This window comes from Silene latifolia, unplaced genomic scaffold, assembly GCF_048544455.1.
Source record: "Silene latifolia isolate original U9 population unplaced genomic scaffold, ASM4854445v1 scaffold_190, whole genome shotgun sequence".
Taxonomy (NCBI): domain Eukaryota; kingdom Viridiplantae; phylum Streptophyta; class Magnoliopsida; order Caryophyllales; family Caryophyllaceae; genus Silene; species Silene latifolia.
In genome coordinates this window covers 301,477-321,175 of record NW_027413156.1, presented here as the reverse complement: position 1 = coordinate 321,175, position 19,699 = coordinate 301,477, and the positions used below count along the sequence as shown (strand labels likewise).

The window sequence follows — 19,699 nt, the reverse complement described above, 5'->3', positions numbered from 1 at the left end:
TTTAAGACATTTAAACGGTCAAGATTAATCACACAATTTATGTAATCCAACAATACAACAAACAACACAAACAAACGGTCACACACACAATCACACCCACTCCAATCAATCTCCGTCACCGACCGTCCACTAGACCAGCCCCGCCAAAGGGGGGACCGCAGCCGTTCCCACCTAAGCCCCGCTCATCATACCGAGCGATAACCCCGTCCCATTAATGTGCACATCCCCTCCAAAGGCGGGTTCCACGAGGGCGAAACTAGGGCGTGAAGCCACTCCCGCAAGTGACTCCACTCAGCCGAGAACGCATCTCGAGAACCAGAGACAAACAATCACATCCATCAACAACAATCAATCAACAACCGTCACGAAACCAATCAACAAGCACTAATTACAAAGACAATCACCACACATTATGTAACTAATACCGAGTAGGAAACCCTACCTGAACAAAGAACACAATCGACGGTCTCAACAAATTGTATCAAAATTCCTCTTCTACGAATCCTTCTCCTAACATATAATCACATAATTACTAACAATCACAAAACTAACACAAATCCCCAATTCCCAAAATTAGGGTTTAACCAAAACTACCCAAACGCTATAAATATGGTACGTAAGACTTACCATTGACTCAAGGATCACAAGGATGCAAAGAATAAAGAAATCCGACCTCTCTAACCCCGGGATTTGCCAATAATGCGAACAATGCGAAGAACGTAATTGCAATCTCCTTTTTGAGTGTATTAGGTTTATAAAATGTTTAGGAAAGATGACGGAAAGTTATATATACTAATTCGCATTATTAACAAAACCCGACAAAACATTACCCGTAAACCGAGCTACTCGATCGAGTAGCTGAGGTACTCGATCGAGTGCCCCCTTACTCGATCGAGTATCAAGGTTACTCGATCGAGTACCCAACAGGTCAGAAACTATTTTAAAATGCAAAACACCCTTACTAGACAGAGTAAGGCCTACTCGATAGAGTACCCAGAGACTCATAAAACGGTAGTATTACAGTCTTCCCTCCTTAAAAAGAACTTCGTCCCCGAAGTTCAACCCATACATAACAACAAACATACTAACTCGGTCAAGACGCAACAAAGCTACTAAGAACTCAAAACAAAACCCCAACTTATAAAACATGAAACCATGAACTCTTAACACCAACTCCACCAACTATTCCTACCTCCACACATCGCTCACGATGTCGTATCAACTACATCATAAAATCTCCCGACACTAACTCCATACACTAGCAACTACCATCCTCTAACGCTGCTAGCTCCATAATATATGACTCCACTACCAAATCCCATATCAAGACACTCATAGACACCAAACGGAATGTTACATTCTACCACTCTTAAAAGGAACTTCGTCCTCGAAGTTTACTCACACTCATAACCTCATCATCCAACTGTCAACACTAGTGAAATATTCTCACACTCCTAAACATCACACTACTACAAGCTCGACCATGGCCTTTTACAATATCAACCACAAAGTATTCAACTTCCTTCTTTATGCTACACCAACACTCTACTGCGAATATACCACCATATGCACAACCATCAAAATCTCTTTTATCGCATCCTACTCCTCTTAAGATAAATGTTACGTCCTCGTAACTCACTAATACTAAATCCTAGCTATATCGTCTCATTATCCTCTCACCACCGCATGTCAAAGATAGCCGCCTATAATCTGAGCACTCACCATCCCTATATCTATGGCTTTCTTACTTAACAGTTCTCATTCCTCAACTCATTCTGCACTCCATCTAACCAATACCACAAAATCCTGATCATAACAGACACTCTAACTCTTCCACATTACCGCAACACGACACACTTCTCTATATAAACTATATGAAACTCTTATCGCCAAAAGCATAGCTCCTGATCCACACTTGTTACGTACGCTCACACTAGATCCTCAAGTTCCTTTCTTTCATTACCTCAAAACTAATTCATAACTCAACATGACACCATTTCCCAACACCCTACACTCACTGTCTCAACAAAAGATTATGAACCACCTGCATCTTTCAGGTCAATACAACACATGTTCCACCAATCACTTACCATGACTATGTCTAAAGCCTCATCTTAAAACAAGATCAAAAGTATTGAACAACTTCTCGACGATCAGATCACATCAACAGAATATCACTATACCATGACAACAACGAAAATATACAACTCTCTTTCATATCATACTCTACCTTCATTCCCCAAACTGAAACTGGTAAGAAACATCAACAAACAAAACAACAGTCTACATGTTCAGACTGAAACTCACAGGAAACAACAACAAACAAAACAACAACTATGTATAACTGAGATGTACTGTTGAGAACTCGTATCATAATCATCTCGCCAACTCCACCACAAACCGGTGACGGCATCGCAACACCGCCACCCACAAACACACCGCAGTTGCGAAAATACCCGCATCACAACACTAACTACCGTGTCCCATCACCACCCGAGGCACAACAACCACATCGATAGACACCACAACTACATACAATTCCCATAAACACTGACTCAGAATAACTTCTCAGACAAGAAAAACTTACTCAAATCCACTTTACTAAATCACAACGCAACATATTATATGAATAAACGGATAAGCACCTCATGACCATCATCCCTACCATATCACGGAATAAAATATATCATGAATACATACAAGCATAACTAGTCATGCCAAATCAGTCAAATTATTACCTTTTTGGATATCATTCAATTAAATTACCGTGTCCAACATATATTACAGAACATTCAGATAACAGCTTTATAACTATCACACCATACCACTTCCCGTGAGGTCAGAACCTCACACAAACTTTTATACACATCATAGACCCGTAATCATATCCAACCAGTCAATCCTGATAACGTAAGTTACCACTCAACAAAGGTTACCTGTCGCCCGAGTTTAACTCATATGCCCCTCATAACATATTCCCCCATCCGCACAACCATCACATCCTGCCAAGTATAACTATACCATTACTATTCAACTATTAGCATCCGCCTTATCTAACCACATCTTATACCCTCTCACAATCATACACAACAATCAGGTCCCTACCAAATCAACCTCTTTAGAATTTCTACCTTTCTAATATACTATCACTCTTAACCATTAGTCACAAACCATAACACTACCACTGTCCGGACATCAAACCTCTTACACTCATCTCTAAACATCACGGTTTCTTTCCTATCTTTAGTTAACATCCCAAATAACGAACATCGAATCCATCATAAAAATTACCTCAACATTCTTCCCAATACTATCCTTAATTGTGACACCATCTAACTCTCCACCAAAATCTCATATCATGCAGGCATTCTACCAACTTCTTACTCCCTTAATTCCTCAAAACCCATGAATAATCATGTTGTCCCGAGACTCCTATGTAACCGTTAACTAACATCCTCATGATAATATCACGCATCTCGACGATTCCTTATTTCTTTATCACATAACTCCGGTCAACATTTTTCCTAGTTTTACTCCCCTCATTCTTTTCTTTTACTCTCGACAAAATCAATTAACCATAAAACTCCTTATTACTTCTTCTTAACTCTTTAGTGTTCCGGTTGCTTTCTCATTGCTCCAAGACTCACAACCCATTATTTTATATCGATATCATCTCACTCTTTCTTACCATAGATCTTTTCTTATTATGCTATCACTCACACTTGCCACTAATCTATCCATAAAATCAACGTTCACTGTTCAAACAATTGCATCTCCTTCGTACATCTCTAGAAATCAAAATTTATTTCATACCGTTAAATGCCCCAAAAAAAATCACACGTAGTTTCACCTCTTAATAAACCAAATCTTCCAAACTCACTCACTGTCTACAATTCCACCTCGCAACATGTCTCCATAAAGTTCACTATATACCACTATTCTCAACCCCTTTTAAAACGAACTTTCACTACATATATTCTTGACCCACTCGACTCTTAACCATCTCCCTCCATAATTCTTTACACATCTCAAGTTGCCACTATCCACATCCTTACTTTCAATCTTTTTATTCTCACGTTCCTTAGGCTCACATCATCCCTTGCCCATATTCACTTGCTTTTACGTTACTCAACACACAATCATATCACTCATCCCATCTCAGAAAACATGCTCTATGTCTCAATTAAGCCATAACGATCTTCCTTTTCTTTTTCCACTATCTATCGCAACCACATATAACTCATGTCCTCCCACCGAACTCATACTCACCACAGGTGCCACTCCTTACATCATAAGGTTGGGTAACTTACGCATCAGGATCATCATACATATAAAACAATGCATAAAGAAGCAAAATAACACCTTTTAATTAAACATAATATGCAACGAAGTCAAAAGATAAGCATATGACCCAAAACAGGGATCACTAGATCGAGTACAGGCCACTCGATCGAGTAAGGGACTTACTCAATCGAGTAGGTGAAGGTCGGAAGAACGTAAAAAAATCACCAAGTGCTACTCAATCGAGTAATCGAGGTACTCGATAGAGTGCCCCCTACTCGATCGAGTGCCAAGGCTACTCGATCGAGTACCCTACGCAATTCTCAAAGATTGTCCAGTTTTTGTAAAACAGTCATTACTCACTCGTTTCTTGGTCGATTTGGGCGTGTGACCTATCGTTAGAATCGTAAAAGGACAAGCTATCACCTCCAATTGGAATCACATCAAAATCATTTATGCATCTCAAGTTATAACAGTTTAAAGACAACTTTGTCAGTAATCGACGACATAACTATTTGATTTTTACTTCCAAACAACTTAGACAACAACCAAGCAAACAAAACCAATCCAAAACTCATAAAACCAGTATTCCTAGTCATATGTTACTATCTTCGAAAGCCAAGCAACAAATAACTCGATGCACATATATCATTCAACTTACCAATCACATATTACCCACATGTTTTTATTATATAACTTTACGTAAAAAAATTACAATTATATGACATCAAGTATCATATTCACATGTTACTAGCATAACAAAATTATAACATCTCTTCCATCATACAACATGCTTTATAAAAAAATATCATATTATCATGCAACAATTATCATCTTTTTCCACCAATTATTCATGCTCTTACTCAAACTTTCAGCTATATAAACTCATACAACACTACCAACAACATATATGTATACATAACTCTATGTATAACTCAAATCAAACAAATTTTCCTCCCGTATCTCTATAATGCCATATCGTAAAACAACTATCATGCTTTCAATCAATAACTTATGAAATCACATCATCACCATCTTTTCTACACATTCCCCATTCTCCACATACATACATCCACTGATTCATGCCACACATCACCATATAGGTACACAATTCACAAGATAAACATATAACGATCCCGACTCATATCCTATGGTGACCGGTTCAAAATTGTAGGGCGAGTTCGCGACTTTGGGACGTCTCCCAAGTCTTTGCATTAGCTCCTACAACCTTTACCCCGGGTTCATTTTAATTGACTCCCTATATTCATTAAATTCATTGGTTACAGGTTTCAGGATCGTTGCTCTAATACCATTTGTAACACCCCCATACTCCAAGTGCCTTACCAGGACCACTCAGGTATAAGGATACTACCATCTCGGTTACCCGAGGCAATGATAATCATAAGACAATAAGGAAACGTACTTTATTAAATAAGTTTAAGTGATTACATAACAAAACCAACTGTAAGCAAAATACAACTGTTCTCAAACTATAAACCAACTGAATGGAACTGTCTTAACAAACATAGCGGAAGACTAAAGACTCTGATATGTGATGACTCCATCCCTAGCTAGATCCCACGCGTATCCAAGATATACCTGTCAAGCAACTGCTCACCACCCCGAATGGATCACCACGCTTTTAAAACATTTAAACGGGTCGATTAATCACACAATTTATATAATCCAACAATACAACAAACAACACAAACCAAACGGTCACACACACAAATCACACCCACTCCAATCAATCTCCGTCACCGATCGTCCACCGGACCCCGCCAGCCACAAAGGGGACCGCAGCCGTTCCCACCTAAGCCCCGCTCATCATACCGAGCGATAACCCCGTCCCATTAATGTGCACATCCCCCCCGTGGCGGGTTCCACGGAGGGCGAAACTAGGGCGTGAAGCCACTCCCGCAAGTGACTCCACTCAGCCGAGAACGCATCTCGAGAACCAGAGACAAACAATCACATCCATCAACAACAATCAATCAACAACCGTCACAAAACCAATCAACAAGCACTAATTACAAAGACAATCACCACACATTATGTAACTAATAATCGAGTAGGGAAACCCTACATGGAATGCAAAGAACAAAATCGATTTGGTCTCAACAAATTTGATCAAAATTCCTCTTCTACGAATCCTTCTCCTAACATATAATCACATAATTACTAACAATCACAAAACTAACACAAATCCCCAATTCCCAAAATTAGGGTTTAACCAAAACTACCCAAACGCTATAAAGATGGTACGTAAGACTTACCCTTGACTCAAGGATCACAAGGATGCAAAGAATAAAGAAATCCGACCTCTCTAACCCCGAGATTTGCCAATAATGCGAAGAACGTAATTGCAATCTCCTTTTTGAGTGTATTAGGTTTATAAAATGTTTAGGAAAGATGACGGAAAGTTATATATACTAATTCGCATTATTAACAAAACCCGACAAAACATTACCCGTAAACCGAGCTACTCGATCGAGTAGCTGAGGTACTCGATCGAGTGCCCCCTTACTCGATCGAGTATCAAGGTTGCTCGATCGAGTACCCAACAGGTCAGAAACTATTTTAAAATGCAAAACACCCTTACTCGACAGAGTAAGGCCTACTCGATAGAGTACCCAGAGACTCATAAAACCGTAGTATTACAGAACATCTCTGTATCGTTTCGAGACCTTTACCGAGACGAAACCGACCGATCTAAAAGGATCCGGTCGAAAGCATTTTTACGCCGCCGAGCGTGGCTTTCAATAGACCGCTGCATGTCCACATATTGTCTTGGCGTGCAGGTGGTCCGTGACTACAGATCGGTAGGTGGCCGCGCCCACAGACCGATATGTGGCCAATGTCCACACATGTTTTTTATTTTGATCTCTTAAAGTGAGAATGTTTCATGTATATCTACGTGATTTTATCTATTATACTTATTTCATTTAATTTTTTTTCATTTGATTAAACGGTTAAAAGAAATGAGTGAAAAATATTTTCGTTATTAAATATAATTAATTATCTCTAAACTTACAACTATGGTTAATACTACCTATATTTCGATAATAATCATCATTTTAATAAAGTTGTAACTAAGAATGTATCATATAAATGTCGAGCAAAAACAATATCACTCCGAATAATAAATAGATGATTCAACAGGAAAAAAAATTAAATAATCATTAAAGAAAAGGTATACAAGTCCGGTGATTTTTCACGGGAAATTAAACTAGTTATAATTAGAATCGACGCTAAGTTACTACAGTCCGTCTTGCTTAAGATCGCCTTATTTCAGACCGTAATAAGACCTCTTACAAGTGAGAAGCACATGGGTGGTGGGACACCATCATGTGCTTTCCCACTCACACTCTAAATGGGTTATTTGTGAGAGGAAATAATATCCGTCTAACCATTTCAGACGGATATGACGGTTTGAAATAAGAATTTGTGAAGTTACTAAGTTCTATAACCAACCATACACCGTTTTTTCACCTTTGTCAAAAAAAACACACCGTTTTTTCGTACTCCGATATAGTCCAATTTAGTAGCCAAAATTAAAAATACCTTATCCACCATCATTTTGAATAGGAGGACCCAAAAACCAAATCCTCCTCATCTCCACCAAAATCCCATCACTTGTACAACAAAGACCACCCAATTACTCCCACCTCTCTCTTCAATGGCGACTTCGGCCGCAATAAGCAGCCTAACAACCACATTCACATCTCTGTCATTCTCATCCGCCGTCTCCTCCAAACCCAATTCCACATCCCTTTCCCTTTCTAAGCCTAAGCATAAGCCCCTCTCCTTATCCATCTCAGCCGTAGCCGCACCTGCTATCGCCGATGAGACCGCAGACCTGGAGAAGTTGGTCAAGTCTAGGCTTCCTGGAGGGTTTGCTGCCCAGACTATTATAGGCACTGGTCGGAGGAAATGTGCTATTGCTAGGGTTGTTCTTCAGGAGGGTTCTGGCAAATTTATCATTAATTATCGTGATGCTAAGGTTTGTCTTTTTTTTTTTTTTTTTTTTTTCTGGACTCTTTTGCTGTTTTCGGGTCAGACGGTAATTAAAACCGTGAATTGTAATCCCTCGGTCCCAATCATTTGTTTACCTCCGTCCCAGTCAATTGTTTACCTTTTTTATGACCAATGGTATTTAAAAGATTGGGTACTAGAAACCATATAATAACAGAGATGGAGTGGACTTGTAATAAGTCGTAACTGTGCACTGTCAATGTGTTAATTTCTTTGGTTTGATAGAATTATACGATGTTAGATCAGACGGTGAAATGTTGATAAAACTTGTGTGAGACGGTCTAGCCGTTGAACTTGACATGATGATTTCTAGACGGGTTTTGAGCGAGTTGATGGCATTGATAGTCAAAGTGAAGCTCTCAAGCAATGTTATGCACATACATGATACACCCCCAAGATACAACAAAGAAAATCTAACAAAGTATTCAGAGTCTACCAGATTGTCATAACTATGTTATCCTTTATTTTGGAGTCAAGACCATAAACACGCTTGACAAGTAAAATTGTGATTTCGAAACTTTCTTTTGTAAGCTGCATTTCTGATTTTGAAATAAGAAAATTTCAATTTCATTTCTTCACTTTTGTAAATGGTGGCTTCAGATCCTCCTAGAGTCAAACACTTACAACCAACTATGAATTCAATTAGCAACCACCCAAGCATTCTCTTTTCGTTGCGTTCTGGGGATAGAAAGAACATACACAATGTTGGGTACCTGAGGTTACAGTTCATGAAGAACATAAGGAGATAGAGCGGTTAGAAAGAAATACTCGAACAAATTTCTACATGTATTACTCTTAATAGGTATCCTGTATCCATCCATGTTTGTACTACAACAGTATCTAGTGACTATAATATTACGCAGTAACATACCTAACGCCATATTGTAAGACACATTTTATTTTTACCTTTTGAACTGAGTTTCAGAGGTGGAGCAGTTCTTAGTATTCAGCTAATACCTTTCTCTTGTATCTGTATGTGCAGGAATATCTTCAGGGAAACCCTTTGTGGCTCCAATATGTGAAAACCCCATTAGCAACCTTGGGGTATGAGGCCAACTATGATGTCTTTGTGAAAGCTCATGGCGGTGGGCTTTCTGGTCAAGCCCAAGCAATTTCTCTAGGTATTGCTAGGGCATTGCTTAAGGTCAGTGAGAGCCATAGAACCCCTCTCAGACAGGAAGGCCTGTTGACTAGAGACGCTAGAGTAGTGGAAAGGAAAAAAGTTGGTCTCAAGAAAGCTCGTAAAGCTCCTCAGTTTTCAAAGCGTTGAGGTTAGAATTTTATTGCTCAATTTATTTCAGATAGTGACTGATCCCTCTTTCCCATGGTCTTATCACTGGAGGTTTTTCTTTCGCGTTTAAGTGATGCCATTTAATTTTAACAAATCGACCGAGAGAATAATGTCAACAAACTAGCAGAGTTGTACTAAAAGGGGAAACCAATGCTAAGTGCCGTCTCTGATCCGAATGTTCCAGAGAGCATATATTCAACTTTAACATTTCCATTTTCTCGATGAATCCAAAGACACTATTCTTTGGATGTAAATATAATGGAATAAAGCAAAATGACTAGCTAAAGTGTTTGCTTCTTGTATTCTGTTGCTCAATCCAAGTCTTGATGCTATTTTTATTATGAGTCATTGAGAAAATGTATCTCTATGTTTTCACCGCTGAGATGAGAAAGCATACATCCAATTCTACTTAACTTATCATATGCGGTAGCTTTTGAGACAGGCAGACCGCTAGGTGACGTTGCTGTCGTGTTTGTTAATACGGAGTATTAAACTATATTTTTATTTTTTTAAAAAACTATTATTTGACCAATTTTCGGCAGTTTGAATGCATATAACATTCTGCAAATGTGAGTAATCAGTTTCTTCCCAGCGGCCTAGCATTCAGATATTGGGCATATTTCCTTTCTCAGCCTGGTTATTTTACCTTAGGTGAAAATGAGATCCTATTTCTTGATATTGTACAAAAACAATTCAAGCACCTATGTGGAATATCACGCTTTTTTTGGCTAACACAGAGCGTGGCTGCCATTTTACAAACGACATGGAAACACCAACATCAATAACTTTACCCCATCGATGCAACCTTATCCAAGTATTGAGAACATAAAGATGCCTTTTTTAAATTATCCGTGTTGAACATTGTGTAAGGAATTATGTCTGTTGTGGCTTCACAGAATACAAACCACAGGGAAGCAAACTGAAAATCTATTGAATTTTTATTATGGTTGCAAAGTGAACGTCAGCTACAGATAAGTAAGGAAGATTAGAACTTCAAACAAATTATACAATGTCATGAACCTTGCGATTTTCTCACCATGTTTTGTGATTAGAGTAGCTCATTGTGAAGATGACTGACATGAGGATTTATGAAATGTTCGACACAGTTATCAGTCTTTGGGTTCCACTCTGCTGCTGCTCTTAGGGTTCCATTCTGCTGCTGTTCTGGAGTTGATGGTTATCAGTTTTATGCGGTTAATATCGTAGGGAGTGAATACACAAATTTGTATGTTCTGTATGTTTAGGGCTTCTCTCAATGACTTGTAACATTTACGGGTGCTTGAATGCCCTTGATCATGTTGGTTGAGTTGTCAAGAATCGATGAAGCTTATGAGATACTTGTAATTGTTAACAAATAGGCAGGGGTTTTGACCACCTACTCATCCATTATTACATTCCTTTCCAGAGAACAAACCCTAACCATCTGACTAATCTTCCGCGAAGATCTTCATTCCACATTCTTTTAGTACACTTGATCACGAATTCGAAACCTTGATAGCAAATCGTCATACTTGCTTCCTCATAACCTTGTTTTATTTTATATATAAAAACTTGCACAAACTTTAACGTGCAAATGAGAATTACAAATTGAATTTAAGTTGGCATCATCAAAACTTTATAATCGTATTAGGATGAGGTCCAAGAGGTGATGCATTTTTATCAAGTTTATACGGAAGACTTTACTTTTGAAGAATCGATAAATAATGCGACATTAAAGGGATATCGAGTTTGAGGTGGCAATCTGGTCGGTCGAATCCGCTTTTTGTCAAGTTTATACGGAAGACTATAAAATTTCGGAAATAGTTAAACTAAAGACCTGATAATTAAAATATAGGAAAGCTGGTAACCAGCTAACTTTTCTCGCGGAAGTTCATTTCAATTGCTCAATTCATTTTTGCGGAGTATTTGTATTCTATACTTTTTTATTAAAAAAAAAAATGTTAAAAGAAGTCAGGTCCGTCTAACTTTACAATACCTCATAGTAGGGAAGATGGTTAAAGGGGCGAGACATCGCAGACGGGATTCAACCATGGTATACAACTACAAGAGAGAGTGGTAGCATTCTGCTAGACTGCTACTCACTCCACATCATTTGTTCCCTTATCAGTGGTTCTGCTGTACTACTAATTCAGTGGATTTGGTCTTTTCTTCGTCTGTGAATGGATTAGGTAACATGTTGAACATAAACAATAATCAAGAGATGCAAATGTGGTTTAGTTGGCCAAATGGTGAGGAGCAGGTACTTCAAAAAAGAAGTACCTTAGATGGGCTTTAAATAGTGTAGACATGAGTTTTCTAGATAAAAGTCAGTCTAATGGCATAATGATATCTAGGATCATTTTCTGTACTGCTGTTTCTCTCACCATCTTGGCAGTTCTACTGTTATCCGTCTTATCCCCGGTTCCTTACAAAAACAATGACAATGAGCAAGACAAGCCTTTGATTACATTTTCCCTCTTCATTCAGCAACCTAGAACCCCAAGCCCGGACATCCAACGGGTTGAAGACTCTTCCTCAGGAGTGTTTACCTTCCATCGGATACTTACAGAGGGTCCTCATAGCACATCCAAGATTGTGGGAAAAGCTCAGGGCTTCATTATTCCTGTGGACCATTTTGCTTACTCTGCATTTAATATTATTTATTTGACATTCCACACACCTGATTATTCAGGGAGCTTGAGCATTCGAGCCAAACAATTGGAGCACAAGAAGAGAGAAGAGCTTGTCGTGCTTGGTGGTACTGGCTCGTTTGCTTTTGCACGCGGAGTTGCTGTTTTTGAAGAAACAATTGCATCGTTTTATCAGGTGAACCTTCAGCTCACTTTCCCAAATCAAGTACAATCTATAAGAGTATGAAGCTTTTATAGATTAAGTAGGATAGCATCAATTTTGTTTTCCGGAATTATTGTATTTGCGCTTGTAGAGATGCAGATAAACAGTGTTATGAAAATAAAAACAATTGAATAAAATTTTGGCATGTATTCGAGTGAGAATACTTTTGCTGCTGATTAGATTTTGCATTGGGAGCGGTCATCCCTCCAAATTTGTGTTAATACTGCCTACATGTTATTTTGTGGTTATCGACAACGAGAAGTAGTTGCTGTTGGCACAAAAGTTTTGGAGAAAAACAGGATACATCTTCTCAACTGGGAGAACCCAGGATCCCCTATCAAATATCAAGAATTGAGCCACGCAGATAGTCATAGACCAATATCAAACAGGAATAATCGGCTGATGAGGTGTAGTCGATCAGCTCATACCTCAACTGATTATCGAGGATTGTGCAATACTTGTAAGCACTCGAGCTGGTTATGGTTTTAGGTTCTCGACTAATCTCCATATTGAATTGACAAGAAGAGCATGATCTGTCTTTGGTTGACACATCTTATCCCAAACTCATCCACTGCATTTAACGTCGAGAGCTTTTTGAACCCCAACAAATTTGAGCTACAACACGCTGTAGGCCATGAATTGTAAGTTCACAAGTAGGATGAAAGTATGAAACTCATTGCACAAAGGGTGGGGCTGCTTGAGTAACAGTTTTGATCAGGATCTCCAATTTTGGACAATATATATATATATATATATATATATATATATATATATATATATATAGGGGCGAGATCCCGTACGAACTAGAGTTCAGTACGAACTGTACGAACTCATTTCAGAGACCACCTTAAGCTGTTAAAAAAACAAATCCCACCCGTACCTTATCTTTCATATATCCTTACTCAGTACCCATCTTCCCAACTCCCTTCTCCGTTGTTCTTATCCTCTGCCATCACCACCACCACCACCACCACTCGCTGGAGCTTCCGACCATAATGTAAACAGCCGACAACAAAAACGTCGACGAAGACCATTATCCAGCTCGAAATTTCCCGCAAACCTCGCTGAATCAATTAAAATTTTGAAATCTTACTTCGTGTATTTTGTAGATCTAACATTCAATCGAGTTCAATGAAGAAGAAATAAGTAATTGGCTTAGGGTTACATTGTGTGGCAGTCACAGGTGGGTTGCGTAGGTCACCGTGGTGATGGGCTATCGATGATGACGGGATTCTAATGGGAGAGAGGTCGCCGATGGGAGAAAGTTCACCGATAAGCGTCGGTGATGTAGCGATGACGTCGTTGAGGGGTCAGTGTTGACACTAGGGCTGATGGTTCATGGGTGAGGTTAGCAGACGGTGTTATGTCGTGGGTCAGGTGTTAGTCGAGGATACGGTTGGTCAGTGGTGGTGGTGGTGGTCGTGAGTGGTGTTTGCATAATATATGACCGTAGATACACAAGCTAGTACTACAAGATACACAAATCGACTTGTCTATCTAAAGCTGCCACTGCCATAGATCGGTCGCTATTCCCAAATTTAGTTCATTGTTCTGATTCACTGTTGGCTCGGTTTTTTCTTTTTTTTTCCGGTCTTCTGAGCGACTTGTTGAGACGATGAGTGATTTGAAGCCTGGTAAACATCTTGGTTCAAGGTTGTGTAGCCTGTGTTATAATTTAATGTAGAAAATAGAAATGGAAATCAAAATCTCAAGTGTCATGCAATTTGCCTTGTTTGACGTTTTTCACTTCATTGCAGCTGAAAGGTCATATGCTCGAACAATTACTATAAGTAATGAGTATTAATATTCTAATCCTCACCTGGTTCTCTTTGTTTTGAACAAGCATCTAAGAGTGTTCCATGTCTGGAATTGTTCTCAGTTGCTGTTTGAAGGTCTTTTGCTCATTCTGTGATTTTGAGGGGTCTGACTTAAGGCTCTCTCTAGAAGTCATATGGTCCGACACTAAATAGAATCAAGGCCCTTTATTTGCATACTAGTTGTACATTTCAGGTGTGTATAATAATGCTGTGTATCACTTAACACCATCTTATAGCTTTTGAATATTCAGTTTCAAACTTGTATGATACTGCAAATACGGTAGTGTGATGCTCTGGATAAAGCATAAACTTTGTTTTCTCTTGATAAATAATGGTGTTGACTAAATTTTGTGTTTTTTTCAGCAAAACTCAAATTCGATGACATTGATTTTGTGTTTAATAATATTGTTTGATGACACATGTGTGCTCTAGTTAAATAAATCATTACAGTGCATGCGTGCAAGATGAACATCTTATCAAGCTATGTACACTATTTGAAAGTATTTGTATCTAGCAAGTTAAAGGGGTGTATCTAGCTAGCTAAAGGTATGTATCTAATAGTTTAAAGGAGTGTATCTAGATAGCTAAAGATATTCTAGTAACTTAAAGAAGTGTATTTAACTAGTTAAAGTTATGTATCTAGTAGTTTAAAAGAGTGTATCTAGCTATCTAAAGATATGTATCTAGTAAGTTAAAGAAATGCATCTAACTAGCTACAGAAGTGTATCTAGCTAGCTAGAGGTATGTATCTAGCAACTTATAAGAGTGTATCTAGCAAGCTAAAAATATGTATCTACAAATTTAAATGAGTGTATCTAACAAGCTAGACGTAAGTATCTAGCAACTTATAGGAGTGCATCTAGCTAACCAAAAATATGTATCTAGAAACTTAAATGAGTGTATCTACCAACTTAAACCAGTGTATCTAGCAGACTAGCATTGTATAGGTTTTTTTCCAGCAACTTAAAATGAGATCAAACGCGGGGCCGGGTATCCTGACTACTTGGAATATTTTAAGATAATTCATAGCTGTGTAATGTTCTAACTCTGACGGTCTGTTTGGCATATAGATGAGGTTACTTTAGATCGGATTATTCTCGAGTACAGTTTAATCGGGTTACTTGGCTACTGTCTTATGGGTTAGTTTGGCTATTTTCAAATCAAGGCATTCTAATGGTTATGGCTCATACTACTAAAGGTTTGTATTTTACTAATTATTTGTCCAAAATCAGAGAAAATTATGCTATCTTAGATCAGATGATTTTCGGGTTGGCACTCTTGTTAATTTGGGGCCGTAATTTTCAAGAAGCCTGACGGGTCATGTCTATCAGCATATGTTAATTTTCAATAGTGCATCATCTGTACCCGGTACTCGCTATATTAGTAGGCCAAGTTTCATGGATTGCGCCGCGACACGACTGCAGGAAATTTGTTCATTGTACAGCCACCGTTATGGTGTTATGTGGAAATATTGTTGGATAGTTATCAAGACAGGATTTTTATTGGTACATCAACTGATACAGGAAATTTGTTCATGTATCCAGTGAATATATCAATCGTTACATCAATTGCTTAATCTTGAAAATCAAATCACCATGGCCTAATATGATTTTTGTTGCACCAATTTTCATTGTTATGGGTTGATAGCGATGAACAGACAGATAAACTATATGTGGTTCGACAGTACGCTTCAAGCGTGTGCAGCACGTGTCAAAAAACATGCCAAGACTGACCTTGATGGTTAAATTGCGCAGACGATGCATATACGATTTATACTAACGCGGATGAAATAACTAGTCAAACTAAAATAGATGCTCCTTTACGATCAGCTCGACTCCAATGCATGGAATCGTTACAACGGTCTATATTACCCCGACTTCATGGAAAACAAATATTGGTTAACCAGTGGACAAATGATCAATATATTAGTAAAAAAATAAGACCATGACAAAGATAAGAGAGATTACAAACGTATGAAATCAAATAAAATTCATAAAGTATCTTACAAAGTGAACATTCAAGGCATATAACACACATTTTTGAAAGAGCTCTACATTTGTACATATGCTATTGCAGGGGACCAAGATTTCATGACAATTACGCAATTGCAGGGGACCAAAATATGCGCTATACATTGACAGTTTGACACTCATCCTCCGTCAGCGCCTGAATCCGCTTCCACCACTTTAAACCACGACGATGGTGTTTAGAAACATCAGACATACCCCATAGTTTCTCCGGCAACACACCTAAATCCCGTTTCAATTCCATTCGCTCCTCTACCCCTTCCCAATACACGACAACGCCTCCACGCGCGCCACCCTCTTCAGCCAAACTCAAGTGATCCACCACACACCACCTCTTCAGCCAAACTCAAGTGATCCACCGCACACCACCCTCCCTTCCCGACCTAAGAAACGGAGGACAATTCCAACCATACGCAAGATCCACGTGAACAAACCGAGGAGAAGTCACATACACAAATTAGTAGTGTCAAATACACAAATTAGTACACCCAGATACACAAGTCGATTTGTGTATCTATATCACTATACTCAGTGAACCTGGGATAGTATTGTGTGTATCTACAAGCAGCGGTGACTAAATCTGCGGGGACAGAAAGAGGGATGAAGATGGGATGGAAAGAAGTACCATCGACGAATGAGATCCGATGGATGGAGGAGCAATGGTAGTGTGCTGGCGAGGTTGACGCTGGAGCTCTTGTGATGATATGGCGGTGGTAGTCTGATGAATAAGGATGAAGGAGTTATGAGGGTTAGTGTATGTGTTTGGAGAAATATGAAATGCAGGAGTAAAAGTCATCTAATAGCAGCCTTTCAATTGTTTGATCTAAGGGCTGAGAAGGAGTTCGTACGATATTCCAAACCATGTGAAGAAGTGACTATGTGAGAAAGGTATAAAGTTTGTAGTGTTGTACCGCATCAGTTTGGTCAGGGAGGGAAGGCGGTCCTCCCTAGGGTGGTCTCAAAATGAACTCCACCAAGTCAAGTATGGCAGCATTCCAAAAGGAGTTAGTAGTGCGGATTTTTGCTTCTTTCAGTTTAAGATCGTCGTTTCGAAGGTTTTCTCTGACAAAATCTAGAAGTATTGCCATCTGCACAAAATTCAAACCAGTAAAGTGAAATGTAGAGTCGATCGCTCATGTGTATACCTGAAATAAAGTGAAACTAACCATGGAGGCTGAGCTGCTATTTCTAACTAAGAACTGCATCATGTCAAGTCTCGGGGAAGCGGGGATATTAGCTAGCACCTGTCATGTGTGGAAGACAAGAATTATGTTTTCTATACAGAACAGTTGAACATACAAAATACTACAGGAAACTAAAAACACATGGTATCACTACCGGATACACATGTATCTAGTAGATTAATGAAGTGTATCTAAGGTCATTATTTGTGTATCCACCCCTAACCCTAAATAATGTTGCCCCCACCGCTGCCAAAACCACCACCACTGACTTAGACCACCACGAATCCACCGTCTCCTCATCGTCGCACCAACTACTCATATACACAAATTTCCGGCGACGCAGCACACTAGCGCCACACATACCAGCTCCAATGTTGTTCTATCTCCACCATAGCCCAAAACTCCGGCAAACATCAAATCGGACCACCAAGGCACCATGGCTCAGTCAAGCACCTGCACAACCACCTTAAATCTCATTTTAAATCTCGTTTTCTTCAAAAACTAAGCGATTCAAACCATAGATCTACGAAAACGAAGATGAATTTCAGAAAATTAATCGCATTAGTGAATTTTTTAGAGGATTTCGAATCTAATAGGGTGGTTTTTAGTTGACCTGAATAATGAGAAAGCGGATGATGACGAGGTTTGTGGCCGAAATAAGTCGCCGGAGAAGAGAAGAGGTGGATGGAACGTTGCTGTCGAGTGATTCACGAATATGAGTGGGTAGAGGAAAAGTAAGGCGAGTCGGATGGCTAGTGACGGAGCTGCATCTTGGTGAACGGCGTCGGAGCTGTGTAAAGGTCGCCGACGGCAGAAGATGTTGGTTGGGGGAGATGGATGGATAGTAGGAATTGGGAAGGTGAATGTACGTATGAGTTGAAGAAAGTGATAAGGAGTGATTTGTGGTTTATTATGAGCCACTGATCTGTTTGATCTGAGAGTTCAGATTGAGTTCGTACAGTTCGTACCGTAAATTAGTTCGCACGAGATCCTGATTCTATATATATATATATATATATATATACATATATATATATATATACATACATATATATACATACGGTATTGCTTTTTCACATACGTCTTTTACTCTTTCACATACGTAGTTTACAATATTACCCTTCTCATTTCTTAATTCCTTTACCCAATCAATTTTTTTCTCCCTTCCATAATCCCCTCCACCATTAAATCACCACCACCCATCTCCATTAACCATCACCTCGCCAGAAATCCGTCACTCCGGCCGACCTCACGTCTGCCGAGCCTACGCTTGTGATTTCAGACAATTATAAAAGCCAGACAGAAGAAAGCACCACCAACAAGTACATGAGACAGTCATAGCCGTTATGACCAATTTGATTCCATAAAAACTAACTAATATGTCAATGCATGCATGTCATTTGTCCTTTTGAATGAATTACTGTACATCTCAATTGTTGTTTGACATAGAAGCGTACAAACATCAACAAGACTATGTAGCTGATTGCCTTCCGCCATACATAATTGAATAACTTGTAGTGTGATTAATTGATTATAAACCCTAATTTTAGACAAAATAATTAATAAACAATAAAAAAGTTTTTAATAATTGCTAAATAAATTAGTATTACTTCACTAATTGAAAATTTTGAAGAATTGTAATCTATTGTTCAAGTTTTAGAAGAATTAGGTTTTCATTTTAGGGAAAATGATATATAAAAAACCTAATTTGTTTAGATTTAGGAAAAGGGTAGAGTATGAAAACTTTATGAAAAAAAGTATGTGAAAGAGTAAAGTCCGTATGTGAAAGAGCAACACCCTATACATATATATACATATATATACATATATATACATATATATATATACATATATATACATATATATATATATATATAGAGTGAGCATCCGGTGAGTCCAGCTTCTTAGATGAGTCCGTCCCGTGAATAAGGACCATTAGATCAACAAGATCCAAGGGCTCTCGTTCAGCCACGTCGCCCCAAATATTAAGCGCGTTTAATAAAAGCTACAAACTGATTATTATGTGTCATTATAATCAGATCTTTTTCTCTCTCTACAAACCCCTCATCTCTCTCTAGTCAGTTAAAACATTAATTCTTCAACAAGAAAAAAAACAACGCGCATCAATTATTTTGACAGTAGATATTCAAAGTTTCTTCAATCGCCATTCTTTTCAAAAAAAATCTTCCCTAATCTAGTTAATTTTCTCTAAAATCGAGCATAGATCTACAA

At 38.6% G+C, this 19,699-nt stretch overlaps 3 protein-coding genes across 7 annotated transcripts; 2 read left to right on the top strand and 1 right to left on the bottom strand.

Annotated features, from left to right (window-relative positions):
* The first annotated feature begins 7,794 nt into the window (after positions 1 to 7,794).
* LOC141638168 (small ribosomal subunit protein uS9c-like) lies at positions 7,795 to 12,294 on the top strand. 3 transcript variants are annotated; one of them, XM_074447583.1, is made up of 3 exons: positions 7,795 to 8,284; positions 9,299 to 9,587; positions 12,279 to 12,294. In XM_074447583.1, exons 1-2 carry the CDS (start codon positions 7,961 to 7,963, stop codon positions 9,584 to 9,586), a joined length of 612 nt encoding a protein of 203 aa, XP_074303684.1. In that variant the 5' UTR covers positions 7,795 to 7,960; the 3' UTR covers position 9,587; positions 12,279 to 12,294. The 3 variants fall into 3 exon arrangements, with proteins under 3 accessions (XP_074303684.1, XP_074303682.1, XP_074303683.1); XM_074447581.1 differs by lacking the exon at positions 12,279 to 12,294 and adding an exon at positions 10,714 to 11,020; XM_074447582.1 differs by lacking the exon at positions 12,279 to 12,294 and adding an exon at positions 10,504 to 11,020.
* LOC141638169 (dirigent protein 11) lies at positions 11,112 to 14,565 on the top strand. Its single transcript, XM_074447584.1, has one exon. The coding sequence runs from the start codon at positions 11,894 to 11,896 to the stop codon at positions 12,461 to 12,463; it is 570 nt and encodes a 189-aa protein (XP_074303685.1). The 5' UTR covers positions 11,112 to 11,893; the 3' UTR covers positions 12,464 to 14,565.
* A 1,653-nt stretch (positions 14,566 to 16,218) lies between these two features.
* LOC141638167 (aberrant root formation protein 4-like) lies at positions 16,219 to 18,459 on the bottom strand. 3 transcript variants are annotated; one of them, XR_012542029.1, is made up of 5 exons: positions 18,081 to 18,348; positions 17,622 to 17,920; positions 17,450 to 17,527; positions 17,195 to 17,371; positions 16,219 to 17,001 (listed from the first exon to the last, which is right to left on the bottom strand). XR_012542029.1 is itself a non-coding variant. In XM_074447579.1 (5 exons), exons 2-4 carry the CDS (start codon positions 17,903 to 17,905, stop codon positions 17,231 to 17,233), a joined length of 294 nt encoding a protein of 97 aa, XP_074303680.1. In that variant the 5' UTR covers positions 17,906 to 17,920; positions 18,081 to 18,459; the 3' UTR covers positions 16,219 to 17,001; positions 17,195 to 17,230. The 3 variants fall into 3 exon arrangements, 2 of the variants coding, with proteins under 2 accessions (XP_074303680.1, XP_074303681.1); XM_074447579.1 differs by having other exon boundaries at positions 17,831 to 17,920; positions 18,081 to 18,459; XM_074447580.1 differs by lacking the exon at positions 18,081 to 18,348 and having other exon boundaries at positions 16,219 to 17,371; positions 17,831 to 18,025.
* Positions 18,460 to 19,699: the final 1,240 nt, after the last annotated feature.

What these genes read in the sequence shown, in the direction of transcription:
- LOC141638169 (XM_074447584.1), top strand. Translation starts at nt 11,894, where the DNA reads ATGAGTTTTCTAGATAAAAGTCAGTCTAATGGCATAATGATATCTAGG.
- LOC141638167 (XM_074447579.1), bottom strand. Translation starts at nt 17,905, where the DNA reads ATGGTGCCTTGGTGGTCCGATTTGATGTTTGCCGGAGTTTTGGGCTAT. An exon ending in ATAGAACAACATTGGAGCTG is followed by an intron (nt 17,528 to 17,830) that starts GTATGTGTGGCG and finishes CACACATGACAG; the next exon opens with GTGCTAGCTAATATCCCCGC. An exon ending in ATAGCAGCTCAGCCTCCATG is followed by an intron (nt 17,372 to 17,449) that starts GTTAGTTTCACT and finishes AATTTTGTGCAG; the next exon opens with ATGGCAATACTTCTAGATTT.
- LOC141638168 (XM_074447583.1), top strand. Translation starts at nt 7,961, where the DNA reads ATGGCGACTTCGGCCGCAATAAGCAGCCTAACAACCACATTCACATCT. An exon ending in TTAATTATCGTGATGCTAAG is followed by an intron (nt 8,285 to 9,298) that starts GTTTGTCTTTTT and finishes CTGTATGTGCAG; the next exon opens with GAATATCTTCAGGGAAACCC.